General features: G+C 49.0%; 1 protein-coding gene across 14 annotated transcripts in view; it reads right to left on the reverse strand.

The window, feature by feature from the left end:
• Nucleotides 1-299: 299 nt before the first annotated feature.
• Nucleotides 300-12,344, reverse strand: part of NDST2 (N-deacetylase and N-sulfotransferase 2) — a 251,442-nt gene continuing 239,397 nt past the window's right edge. For all 14 annotated transcript variants that reach the window (XM_074958452.1, XM_074958459.1, XM_074958454.1 and 11 more), the window contains 6 exons: nt 11,779-11,902; nt 9,895-10,069; nt 9,467-9,637; nt 5,619-5,728; nt 2,768-2,870; nt 300-2,569 (listed from right to left, as the gene is read on the reverse strand). In XM_074958452.1, coding sequence (XP_074814553.1) covers nt 2,444-2,569; nt 2,768-2,870; nt 5,619-5,728; nt 9,467-9,637; nt 9,895-10,069; nt 11,779-11,902 — 809 coding nt within the window. In that variant the 3' untranslated portion in view covers nt 300-2,443. The remainder of the gene's footprint in view (nt 2,570-2,767; nt 2,871-5,618; nt 5,729-9,466; nt 9,638-9,894; nt 10,070-11,778; nt 11,903-12,344) is intronic.

Below are 12,344 nucleotides of genomic sequence, written 5' to 3' on the forward strand. Positions count from 1 at the left end.
CACCCACAAGGTGTACTGAGATGGGAGGGAACTGTTTTGCTGGCCTGCCCCATTTAATTTTCTGGCTCAATGGATGCTTCAGGCTGAGTGGTACTGGTGCTGCTGGTTGTAACATCTGCCCCCTTTGTCACTGCACCTCTTCATGACCCTGTTCCTTGCACCCTTCCCAAATACCAGCTTAGGTCACTGTTCTAAATTGTAGCTTGTTTGTTTCCTGCCTTTGCCCAAGCACAGGGCTGAGTGGGTGAGAGCAGAACCAGAGAGAGGACAACACTCCAAACCGTCACAACTCATAGAAAATAAGTGGTACATTTATTGAACCCACTGAATGCTAATTCTAGCCTTTATTCAGACACTTGTGCTCAGCTTCGAGAGCCAAGAATTTCTCCATTATCATCATTCAATGTGAATGACACCATACATGAATCCAGTGCAGGAAGTGGGGCTCTCCTCTGTTCTAATGAGGGAGATAGGTTTCTATTTCTGTTCCTCTTTTTGGTTGCACAAGGTTAGCCCTTCCTTAGGGCACATGGAATAAAATACTATATACATTTACATACAATGGTAAATGCACCAGTTAAAAATACACAATACCCAAGGCTCAATGGAAAAGCTTGGTTGAAACAGCTTCTCTCCCCTTTAGAAAAAAGGAGACCATGACAGTTGCAGAAGTTGCCATACATTATGTTCCTGTCTGGGTCAAAGTGAACCCTGCCATTTGTCTTAAGCAGCAAGACTCCTGCTATATAAGGCTGGAGAAGGAGTAAAAAAAGCTGGTTCCAGAGCCACTCTCCTCCATACAATGAGACAGGGGAAGTTGGAATTTAGATGCCCATGGCTCAGTGAGAAAGAAAACAACCACTCCAGACACCAGCAGGACGAGTTCATCAGAATTCGTCTCCTGCGACTGTCTGGGTATTACCTTTCCAAGTGTGGCCAACCTCAGAGAAAAGCAAACCCCCCCTAATGCAGTTGGACAATTCTCCCTGCAATAGAAGCCCCAGTCCCTTGGCAGCAGAGCTGCTTTCACTCTCACTAAGCTATCTATCTGGCTTGGTACAGGGGGTGAGAGTGTCTCTTAATTCACAAGGATCAGGGCCTTGTTCTTTTGCTCCAAGGGAGGATCAACAAGCTCTGCTCTGAGTGCCCTGGATCTTGCCTAGATTGCTCCTACTCAGTTATCTATCCTATCCCTTCAATGGATCTGGCACCTCTGAGGATGTCATCTGCTCAGAAGCTAAGTGCGAGTCAGAGGATGTTCCTGTTTGACCCCATTCCTCTCTCACTGATGTCCACTGAAGAAACTAGCTTTGTGGCCTGGTATCTTCTGGACCCTACCATCATGTGGATGCTGATGCAGCCCCAGAAAAGAACTGGACCAGTCTTCCCCATATCAGTAATGCCTGGGAAATATGCAAGAGAGGAAGCAGCTAGTAGGACACGATCCTCAGTTATATTCAGCAGCATGGCTTAGAGCCTTTGCAACCAGGGGCCTTAGACTAACTCATCAAGCCCATTCCCAGGAGGAGGTAGAGGAAATATTCTATTGTTAGAGGACAACCTCTATTCCCCTCCTTCTGGAAGACGACAGATTCTTTATGACAACTTCTGCAAGCCTCTGCTCCTTCACCTAGCTCCCCGGACACACTATTCCAAGGGCACAGCTGCAGGCAGGACTAGGCAGTCCACTTTACAACACCCCCCCTCTCTGAGCAGGGAGCCTAAGCGGAGGATGCTGTTGAGGGGAGCCACACAGTTTACCAATAGCAGGACCCGTCTCCAAAGAACAAACTCCATGTGCAAGGAGGAAGAGGGAATGTTGCCTTTCGTGGCTGCATTAAAACTGCTCCCCAAAGTTGGGGTTCTCCCGATTCCCCCTTCTCTAGGCTGCAGTGGCTCTTTCTGCTACGACAGTGCAATTACCACATCGCTATCAACAACAAAGGCCAGGTGCTGCACCCCAAACCTGTCACAACTGGAAGACATTAACCCTCTAGGTACTGAGCATTTCAGACAGTAGTAGTATAGGAGTCTGAAAAATCCCAGTCTTCAAAGGGTTAGCATGCTCTCTTCTGGGTGGGGGGGGAGGGAAGCCCACAGATGTTCCCTGGGATCACAGTCTCCTCCTGGAGCAGCCGCTACACTTTGTGCAATTTCCTTTTCTTTGTGTCTTTCTTACAAAAGTTTTGTAACAAACCATTAATATTTAGGGGCTTGATTCGCACTGGGTGCAACAGTCTCGCTGGACCTCCTGCAATGACATCCCAGGCAGCAGCCAGAGCGGGAAGGGCTCCTGTCACCATCCCAAGATCTTGGCTACTGCTCTTTTCTCTAGTTTTTTGACTGACAAGAGATGCCATCGTAGTGTATTTTCCACCTGGCTTTTATATCCATGGATAGACAGCACCATGCATCCATCAGCACCAGGGCAGGGGCTTCCACCTCAGCTCCAGCTGGAATTCTGCAGTTCCTCGCGGAGCCACGTGGGAAGGGGCTGCCCAAGTCTGTTCATCAGCTTGGATAACTCGATGTTGTGCTCTCGATAGAAGTCTGTGAGGAACAGCCGAGACTGCAGGGGGAAGAGAAGACCTCACGTTAGCAAGAGTTACATGCAGTCCTCTCTCTGCCCTGAAAGGCATCGTGTAGTCCCCATATCTCAGAAAATCCACTGACACTACACCTGTCCCTAATTGGCTGAGAGCGCTCTCCCCTTCAACCCACTATGCCTCTTCTAGGCAAGGCACATTTCCCCAAGCTGGTTACTCACCGAGGAATCCATGTCAGGATACTTCCTTCCTTTACTCTTTCCCAAGCATTTAGTCTTCCCTCCGTCTAGCACCTGGCACCAAAATCCTTTTGCTTCATCAAACCTGAAAGGGACACACTTAGTTAAAAATCCTAGGGAAGGAAACGTGTATCTGTCTGTGTTGCTGACTCCAGTTCAAAGATTTAAAAATCTAATTCATTTTGCACTTTGTTTCCTTTTTTTGGCGTGCCTCTTGGCTGTGACAATGAAAAGCACTTGTTTTACTTTTGGTTCTAATGCATGGCAAGTCAATTTCACGTTCAGGTTCAGGTGAAATGTTGTGGTGACCACCAGGAAAATGGAATTTTGGAGGCTGTTTCCATGGGAACTTACACTAATAGAATTTTTTTAACAATTAGTTTAAAACAAACAAAAACACCCTCCCTTTATGCCACACTGATTTGACAGCTTCCGATGGTGCTCAAAGCCTCAACTCCTGGGCACCTTACGTTATTAAAATACAGATCTAATACAGCTATGAAAACCTCCATCTTGTCCCTAAAATGGGCCACATATCAACTTACCACACAAATTCTCAGGGCTGCAAGCTGACCAACCCTGCTTCCTCCTCATCTGCTGCTTCAGCAGTTGCGGGTCATAAGTGACCCATGGCAACTGAAGATGGGGGAGTGTCTATAATTCCACTAATCCATCACAGCTGCTCCAACAGAGAGCCAAACAGTCCTAATCCCTGACATTTCTCTAATGCCATTCTCCCAAGTGAAGTTTCGCTGCACTGTTTTGGGGGGTGCAGTGACAGGTCCGCTGTCACACAGGCCATATCTGTGTCTGAGCTGGAAAAGGAACCCAGACCTGACTCTGAATCCTTTACGACTATACGATGCCTCTGCTAACAATTCCTCAGGCATATCTGGGACCCAATCAGACCCATCAGTCTCCTGCCCAACACCAATGGGAGAGGTCCCTCACCTCATAATAATATATAGCCTCCAATTTAATATATAGCTTACCAGAGACTCAAAAAGGGTTTGGCCAGAGCAGTTGCTCCAAATTAGGTGAAATCAACATAAGAACAGCCATACTGGGTCAGACCAATGGTTCATCCAGCCCAGTATCCTGTCTTCTGACAATGGCCAATGCCAGGTACCCCAGAGGGAATGAACAGAACAGGTAATCATCAAGTGACCCATCCCCTGTCGCCCATTCCCAACTTTTGGCAAACAGAGGCTAGGGATACCATCCCTGCCCACCCTGGCTAATCGCCACTGATGGACCTATCCTCCATGAACTTATCTAGTTCTTCTTTGAACCCTGTTATAGTGTTGGCCTTCACAAAAATCCTCTGGCAAAGAGTTCCACAGGTTGACTGTGCCTTGTGTGAAGAAATACTTCCTGTTGTTTGTTTTAAACCTGCTACCTATTAAGTTCATTGGGTGACCTCCTAGTTCCTGTGTTATGTGAAGGAGTAAATAACACTTTCTTAGTCAGTTTTTCCACACCAGTCATGATTTTATAAACCTCTATGATATCCCCCTTAGTCATCTCTTTTCCAAGATGAAAATCCCTGTTTTTTTAATCTCTCCTCATACGGAAGCTGTTCCAGACACCTAATAATTTTTGTTGCCCTTTTCTGAACATTTGCCAATTCCAATATATCTTTTTTGAGATGGGGCGACCACATCTGCATGCAGCATTCTAGATGTGGGCGTACCATGGGTTTATATAGAGGCAGTATGATATTTTCTGTCTTATTATCTATCCCTTTCCTAATGATTCCCAAAATTGTTAGCTTTTTTGACTGTTGCTACACATTGAGTGGATGTTTTCAGAGAACTGTCCACAGTGACTCCCAAGATCTCTTTCTTGAGTGGTAACAGCTAATTTAGACCCCATCATTTTATATATATAGTTGGGATTATGTTTTCCAATGTGCATTACTTTGCATTTATCGATATTGAATCTGATCTGCCACTTTGTTGCCCAGTTTTGAGAGATCCTTTTGTAGCTCTTCGTAGTCTGCCTGAGACTTAACTATCTTGAGTAGTTTTGTATCATCTGCAAATTTTGCCACCTCACCGTGTACCCCTTTCTCCAGATCATTTATGAGTATGTTGAACAGTTCCGGTCTCAGTATAGACCCCTGAGGGACAACACTATTTACCTCTCTCCATTCTGAAAACTGACCATTTATTCCTTGGTCTAGATGAAGTTGTGATCTGACCTTCCTACCTTGTATCTCCCAGCTTAGCCCAAAGATAATATCCAGAGTGTGTCATACAGCAGGAATGAAACAGCAAAAGTCCTAGTCCGTTGGTGACACCATGAGGTACTGAACAAAAACTCAAGGAATTACGGTTCCAGGTAATTTCAGTATCCACATCAACAGCAAGTCTTGATGACTTCAGTGTCAAAAAGGGCTCAGCTCAGGGAGGGATCTAGGACAACGTTAGATTACTTCTACATCAGCAAGCGGGACACCACACAACGAGTCCAAATACAGGGTGATGTCGTGCCTACAAAAAGAATAACCAGACCTCTCTACCATCCCGAGCTCATTCTTGGCTCACGTGAAGCTTAGTGACCAGGTGGATGAAGGCCAGCAGCATTTTCCAGCCAGCTTTGGGAATCAAGTGCTTAAGCATGTTGTTAGATCACATAAGCACAGTAGGGAAACTTATTTAAACTCACCACACCAGTCAGGCCAACTTGCAATCCCTTCTCAGGAGAGGCCAGGGACAGAGCTCGTGACAGACCAACTCCCCTTTCACCTGAGATGAAGGTCACGAGTAAACTCACAATGCAGCTGCCTAGCAATATTAGCAGTGATACGCACATACTGACGAATCCTTACTTGAGGCCCTGGGTGTAGTTGAAGAGTGGTGTCACCCCCAGAAACTTCTGGATGTTCTCCATGATGGAAGCAGGGCTGTGCCGGAGCTCCTGGCCATCCACAATCAGAATCTGAAACAATAAGAGAGTCCACAAAGCTTTCAGTGTGAGCTAAGTCAGCCTCTGGCACCAAACCAGGGAGCAGCCCCTCTGGACCAGGACATTCCCCCAGGAGCACTGTCCATGCCCTAATACCTGCGGCTTACAACCCTCAAAGAGCCTGAGGGAAAAAGCTAGTTCTGTTCCTCTTTTGGGTGCTGGCCCTTTGTTACTGGAGACAGAAGAGTCCTAATGTGACCAACATTTACAACATAAAAGCACCTCAAAACTGAGTGTCACTTTTTTCACTTGACAGTTGCCACACAACAGCCTGTAACTGAGCACCTAGCCTCAGCACTAGCCATCAATTACATGTATCCTTTTTGACAGCCGATGCTTCCTTTTTACATAACAATCTGCTCTGGCTCATTTCCCTCCCTCGGAGGATGACAGACATTAACCATCAGTCTCTTCGTACTAGCTGGACTATCCATTAAAGAGGAAATCGTCCAAAAGAAATGACCTGGTGTGAGTTCTGGGGAGCTGGGCCCTAGACCACTCCAGATCCAGTAGTGAAACAGAAGCACTTGGCCACAGAAGGAGATGGCTTTTGGCAATTTTGATGGTAGGTCAGGCACTGTGGGGAGGCGACGTATCTCTGAAGTTGACCTCAGAGTGGGCGAGCTGCTTTTCCTCTCCTGCTCTGGGGCAGGTATCTTCTAGTGGCAGGAGGTGGTGATGGAAGGGCCCCTGCTTCTCACCTATGGAGTCACTCTGTGATAAACCTGCATGGACACAAACCACTGCAAAGAACTGTGGGGTATTTGCAAAGAGTTCGAGAATCCTTCTCCATGCAATTAGTTCATTGTCCAGGGCAGACCAAAAGCTCTGCTCCTTGTGTGCCCAGAATCCCAGGCCAAAGAAATAATTACAGGAAGCTGTGCTCCAGTTCTGTACAACCATTACACCATTAGCAGTTTTGGGGGTGGGGGTGGGGGGTTCCTCTTTGGAGAAACCTTAGTTTTTAGGACCAGTTCTTTCTTAAAGGGGCCATTAAAATGCCCCCAGTCACTCTGGCCGTGAGACTGGAAGGTGCAGGGCTTCTGCAGCTGCACCATTTCAGCCAGTAAAGGGGGGCAATCTTATGCAAATCTCTGTTGCCAGTTATGGTAGGTAGCTTTTGTAAATCAAAGTGGAGAGATCCCATTGCTTATATAGGGACAGAAAGTCTAGGCTTCCAGCTCAGACAGCAGGTCACAGGTCCATAGGACAGTTCTAGTAATAATGAGGATTCAGTGAATAAATGATATATCGCTTTCCATCCATCACTGCCACAGCACACTCCCGAATCACTTCGTGCTGTGATCCTGTTTACTGGGTAACTGCAGCTCAGCAGATCTGTGACTTGGGCAGTGGCTCCATGCTGTCAGGCCTATGCTCCCTCCACTCAGAGCCCAGTTGTCTGACCTCAGCTCTGCAGATCTGTGCTTGTAACTAAGCCCTTTGCTTCTCTCCAGGATGGGCCATGCGCTTTGTGGGTCCTGGAGAAGCAGTGTTTCCTGGGTCAGTCTTCCAAAGGTGACATGTCCATATCCTTTTGCATAACCAGCTCCTACAGGGTATGTCTTCATTGCAGAGTTTACTTGGGTATTGTCCCTAGCCCCACTCCTGTCCCCACACAAATGCTCTGAGCTGAATGGTGCTTTAAACCCACGCTAGCTGGTTTCTCTGGGAGCATGGGCTAGTGGGCTGCTGCTGCATTCAGACTGGTAACCCTCCCACTTTGCAGAGAGGACACAGACTAAATCACTTCAGTGCCAGTAGGCCTCCAGCGCCTTCCCTCTATTCCCCAGAAGGACAGACAAGTTCTCCTTCAATTGACTAGAAAAGGATGATAGAGCAGCTCAGCTTACTGCAGCACTGAGAACCATGGGAGATGCCCCCTGAAGTAAGTGACACACACAAGGGACAGCAGCACCAGTGAGGACGCAGTAGCTTGAGTAGGGCTTTGCAGTGTGGCTGCTCACCCCCAGGCCAGGCTAACTTAAGTGCTGATCACCCAAGTTAACTCTCCAGTAGGGATATCCACAGTCTTATTCTAAAGTGTCCTAGTCCCTGCCTGGTGTGGTAGCCCATGCTCTGACACTCATTCTGTAGAGAATGCAAAGTCAGCCAGAGAGGAGAGCTCAGGTGATTTTGTACAGAGCAGGAGGGCTCCCTAGTTCCATGTTTTCACAGTGCTCCAGCGTGGTTGTGATTAGTTCAGCTGAAGAGTTTTCTTGCTGTATTATGTCCTGACATCATTTTAAGTGCCGTCTTCTGCTAAGAGGGTATTGTCCTCTCTTCACTCTCATCTGCTCTAACAGCTTGAATACGAAGGCAGGGAGATGTGAGCCCAGGGATGTGCCCGCACACTTTATGCAGGACAGACTCCTTCCACCATCTCCCTGGCTCTGACCACCAGATGAAAGTGCTAGCTTGTCTCCTGCGCTGAGGATGCTGCTGCTGCTGCCTTTCCAGTTGCTGCATTTGAATTAACTGGCGGGGGGTTGCAAACCGTTGGCTTAAGCCAGAATTCTCCAGATGTGGAGGGAACAGCCCAGGGCCGGGGCTCTCGCTGGACAATATACTGCCTTAGAGGAGATGCAATGTCTGTTACTCCTATTCACTGCAATTGCACCACAACTCGTCTGCTCTTGTCAGGCACTGGCTCTGCTACGACAGCAAGAAGGCCATGAACACAGAGCCCGGCTTTGTTTTACCTTTGCCTGTTAGTTCTACAGCCGTACTATGTTTTCTGAGAAGCAGAACCACTGTCTGGTCTTAGAGCTATTGCTGCTGCAGGGAATAAGTGCCTCAAAACGCATGATGGGATCTGCTGGTTCATGCACCACCTGAGACTAACTCTGGCAACAGAAGTCGAGTTCTAGGCAATCTTGCTTTACATCTGTCAGAAAAGAGAAGTTGCTAAAATGCTTTCTGATTCCGAGCACACAAGGCAGTTTGTAAATGTCTTGTCACAATGAAGGCAGATTCAGAGACAGAAACGAGCTGTAGTTTGTGTTGACCAACCTAGAAATCTATAAACAGAAGGCAGGCAGCACTCCAGAATTCGGCAGTCTGGGGACTCCAGACACCTCTGCAGTAAAACCCACACTCAGCAGCGCTACAAGCTTCATGAGCTGGAGAAGAAACAAGTGACCGTGACAAGCAACAGAGCCCCAAAGCCTCTGGTGAAAGCCAGGGTATCACAGCAGGAGCGGAACACCCACTGGGCATCGTGACTGCCCCAGGGGGACACGCTGCCGAGACAAAAGGGAGAGACGCTAAGGCTGCAGTAAGCTAGCGCTTCCTGGGCCTCCTAACGCTGCTGTGCGGTCTGGGAGCTCAGCCACCTACTATACACAGGCACTAGGAAACCTGTAGACACTTGACCCTGACTGGATAGACACGATCAGTAACAAATCAGCCTGATTCTCTATCAGGTAACATGGAGGGAAGGAAGCAGCAGTTTATATTCCCCTCCCCAAAAAAGAGTCGTAAGTTACAGTGAAGAGAGAATGAGACAGACGGGGAGTTTCCTGTCTCTACAGTCACCAAGCTGAACTCTGAAAAGCCAGCCCGTTCCCTGTCCACCGTGCTTCACTCGGGACTGGGGCTTTCTGACTGTCTTCCCCAGAGTTACTGATGTCTGAGCAGCACTGCTCATTGATCCAGAATAATCTTCTGCCAATTACTAGAGACACGGCCAAGCGCAGCAGAGCTCTGTACCTGCCCAGAGGGGTAATACGTCAGCCATCGTTCCAGGTGAGTCGAATACATTCCAGGGAGCAGGCATCGGCTCTGCAGGTTGCGCAGCTCCAGGTGGGCCTGGGATTTCGCAGTAATCACCTGGTAGAAGGTGTAATTGAGAGCCACAGGGTCGCTGTGAGCACGCTGGTGCTGGGAAACAAACACATGATTAGGAGGTCAGAACACAGAACTCTGCCCTTCCCTAGCCAATGTGCACGCAGCCCCCTGCTCTCTGCTGCCCTGGGGCAGCACAAACATACCCCAGTTCTCCTGTGAACAAATCCACACACTCCCATCAGTACTAACCTACCCCGGCCTCCCAGGAGAAATCCATTCACCCAGGAGCTGCTTGCCACACTGGAGCAGATCTCCAGCCCTCCCCAGGGCCCCCCGGGAAGGGGTGATACCTGGTACCAGGAGTAGGCTCGGATGGCTGGGTTGATCAGAATGGAGATGATTTTGGCTCGTGGAAGCAGGGCTGCGCCACGTTTCGGTACCACCTCTGTGTCAAAGTAATTGGCACTTTTCTCAAACATGAAGTCTGTGCTGGCGTTGGAGGGGATGGGGAAGAATTCCATGTACCTGTCAAGCAGAGCAAACCAGGACAGCTTGATGGCACACGTGTGGGGAGCACAACCCAGCAGAAAAGTGGCACAGGGCAAACCAGCCTGCTGGCACCTCAGAACTGTAGAGGGCATGCAGAAGAGCTTGGGCTGGCCAAGCCCATGGAGAGTCAATGAGGGGATGACACAGAACGGAGATAGTGGGGAACAGGGGTAGAGTCTGATGTGGAGTAGGAGGGGATGCGATAATGGGCGAAGACATTGCCCTGTGAGCAGGGCACAGCACTCTCGGGTGGTGCCTGGAACTAGCTGGGGATGTAGACAGGCCTCAGAATTATTCCCCCGGGTCTCAGCTTTCAGTAAAAACAAGTGAGCCTCTAGCTATTGAATGAAGAACAAAAGACAGCCCAGTGGGTAGCATGCTAGCCGGGACTTGAAGATCTGCGTTCCAGTCCCTACTCTGCCACTGACTTGCTGCGTGACCTTGGTCAAGTCATTTAGTCTCTCTGTGCCTCAGTTTCCCCGCTCTGTAGAACAGGGACATGAGCCCTGCCCTGCCTCACAGGAGCGCTGTGAGGATAAACACACTGTAGATTGTGAGGTGCTCAGATACTAGGGAGATGGGGCACCTACAAGAACCTTAGGGCTTGTCTTCACTGTAAAGTTATCTTGAGTTATATCCGTATAGCTCCGAGTGGATACTTTCATTCTGGATAAGAGTGCTCACATAGGGGTCTACACTGGTATAACTAGAGCAGTATAAAAATTCCCCATGTAGACAAGCAGACAGACCGACCAAACCAAGCGTAGGAGACAAAGACATCTGCTTGGGTCCGTGGAGAACTTAACTCTGAGGTGAGAACCGCTCTGTCCATCTCAGTGGGCACTAATTCAGGCCTTGTCTACACTAGCTATACTGGTATAGCTATACCGGCAAACCCTCCTAGTGGAAATGCAGCTTATGCTGGCAAAGGAGTACCTTTGCTGGTCCTGGGTGGTCCAACCTTTTCACTGTTGTGTGGGGCTCCTCCCCGGACCACCTACATAAATACGTGCTCTACAAAATGACGTTCTCCAAGCAGCGTGACCTCGCGTGTACAGTGCAATCAAGGCCATGCCATAGGGAGGATGCTATTTTGTCGAGTAGATCTGTTGCAGGCTGGACACATTCGGGCTTGGAGAGAATCGGCCTGTGGGACACATGCGGCCCATGGGCCACGAGTTGGGCCACTCACCGCTTCACCAAACAAACGTAGCTATGCACTGGCAAACGGACTTATACTGGCAACCCCTTTTTAGTATTGGGGTTTTGCCACATTTGTTACCAATTTAACTATGCCAGAAAAACCTTTGCTTTGAAAAACCTCAGATCTAAGTGAGAATATTTTAAACATGAACACATCAGCATGTGACAAGGAGAGCAAGTATTGTATGGCGATTTCCCCAGTCTGCTCTTGGGCAGACATTCACAGCACATGCAGGGCTGCAGGAGCATGCATGGCTTTCAAAGTTTAGGAAACGCTGGGCTAAGGGCTTATAGCAGGGGTGTAGCTGGGGCGTAGCAAGTGGAGAAACAGATCAAGACTGTGAGCACCCAGAGGTGCAACGTACCGGACAGAAATGGAGGGCTTGCTAAAACGCTTGAGGTGGATGGAGCCCAGGGACACTCAGGAGGGTGCAACATGACGACCAACCCCTATAGGGGAGCACAAGAGCTAGGATGCTTACCAGTCAATTCCTTTTTGATAGTTGGGCCCATTGAAGAACTGGATCTCTTCGAAGGAGGCTGGACTCGGGAAGTTACTAGTGACCGCTGGGTGCATGGTCAGGAAGAAGTGCACAGCTGTTGTGCCTACAACGAGCAACAACGATTAGTGGAGCTTGGGTCACCCAGGGAACTGAGAGAGGCGGGGGGTGGGGGGGAGGCTTGTGTCTCCTGACGACTCTGCTGAGCACAGCGAGAGCTTCCAGCATGTCTATGGTCAGCCAAGCCAGGTGTCCTTACTACGCAGCGACAGTGCGACACGGGCACAGAGCACAAGAGCTGCCAGGGGCATAGGCACACCAGCAGAGATCCCCAATGGCTCCTGTGAGGGGGATGGCAGCTGGGCTGGGAAGAGGTTCACCGATAGGGCTCAGGCCCCCATTCTACACAAATGGCTGGCACCTGTCAATTGCTGGAAGTGGTTCCTCAGCTCAATACCTCTCTAGCCAAATCACTGCCCACAGCAATCCCAGATGAGTTACCGACCCATGTACAGACCTAGTCCCAGACCCCTGTGCAGTGTGTCAGC

Source organism: Natator depressus, chromosome 7 (assembly GCF_965152275.1).
Source record: "Natator depressus isolate rNatDep1 chromosome 7, rNatDep2.hap1, whole genome shotgun sequence".
NCBI lineage: Eukaryota > Metazoa > Chordata > Testudines > Cheloniidae > Natator > Natator depressus.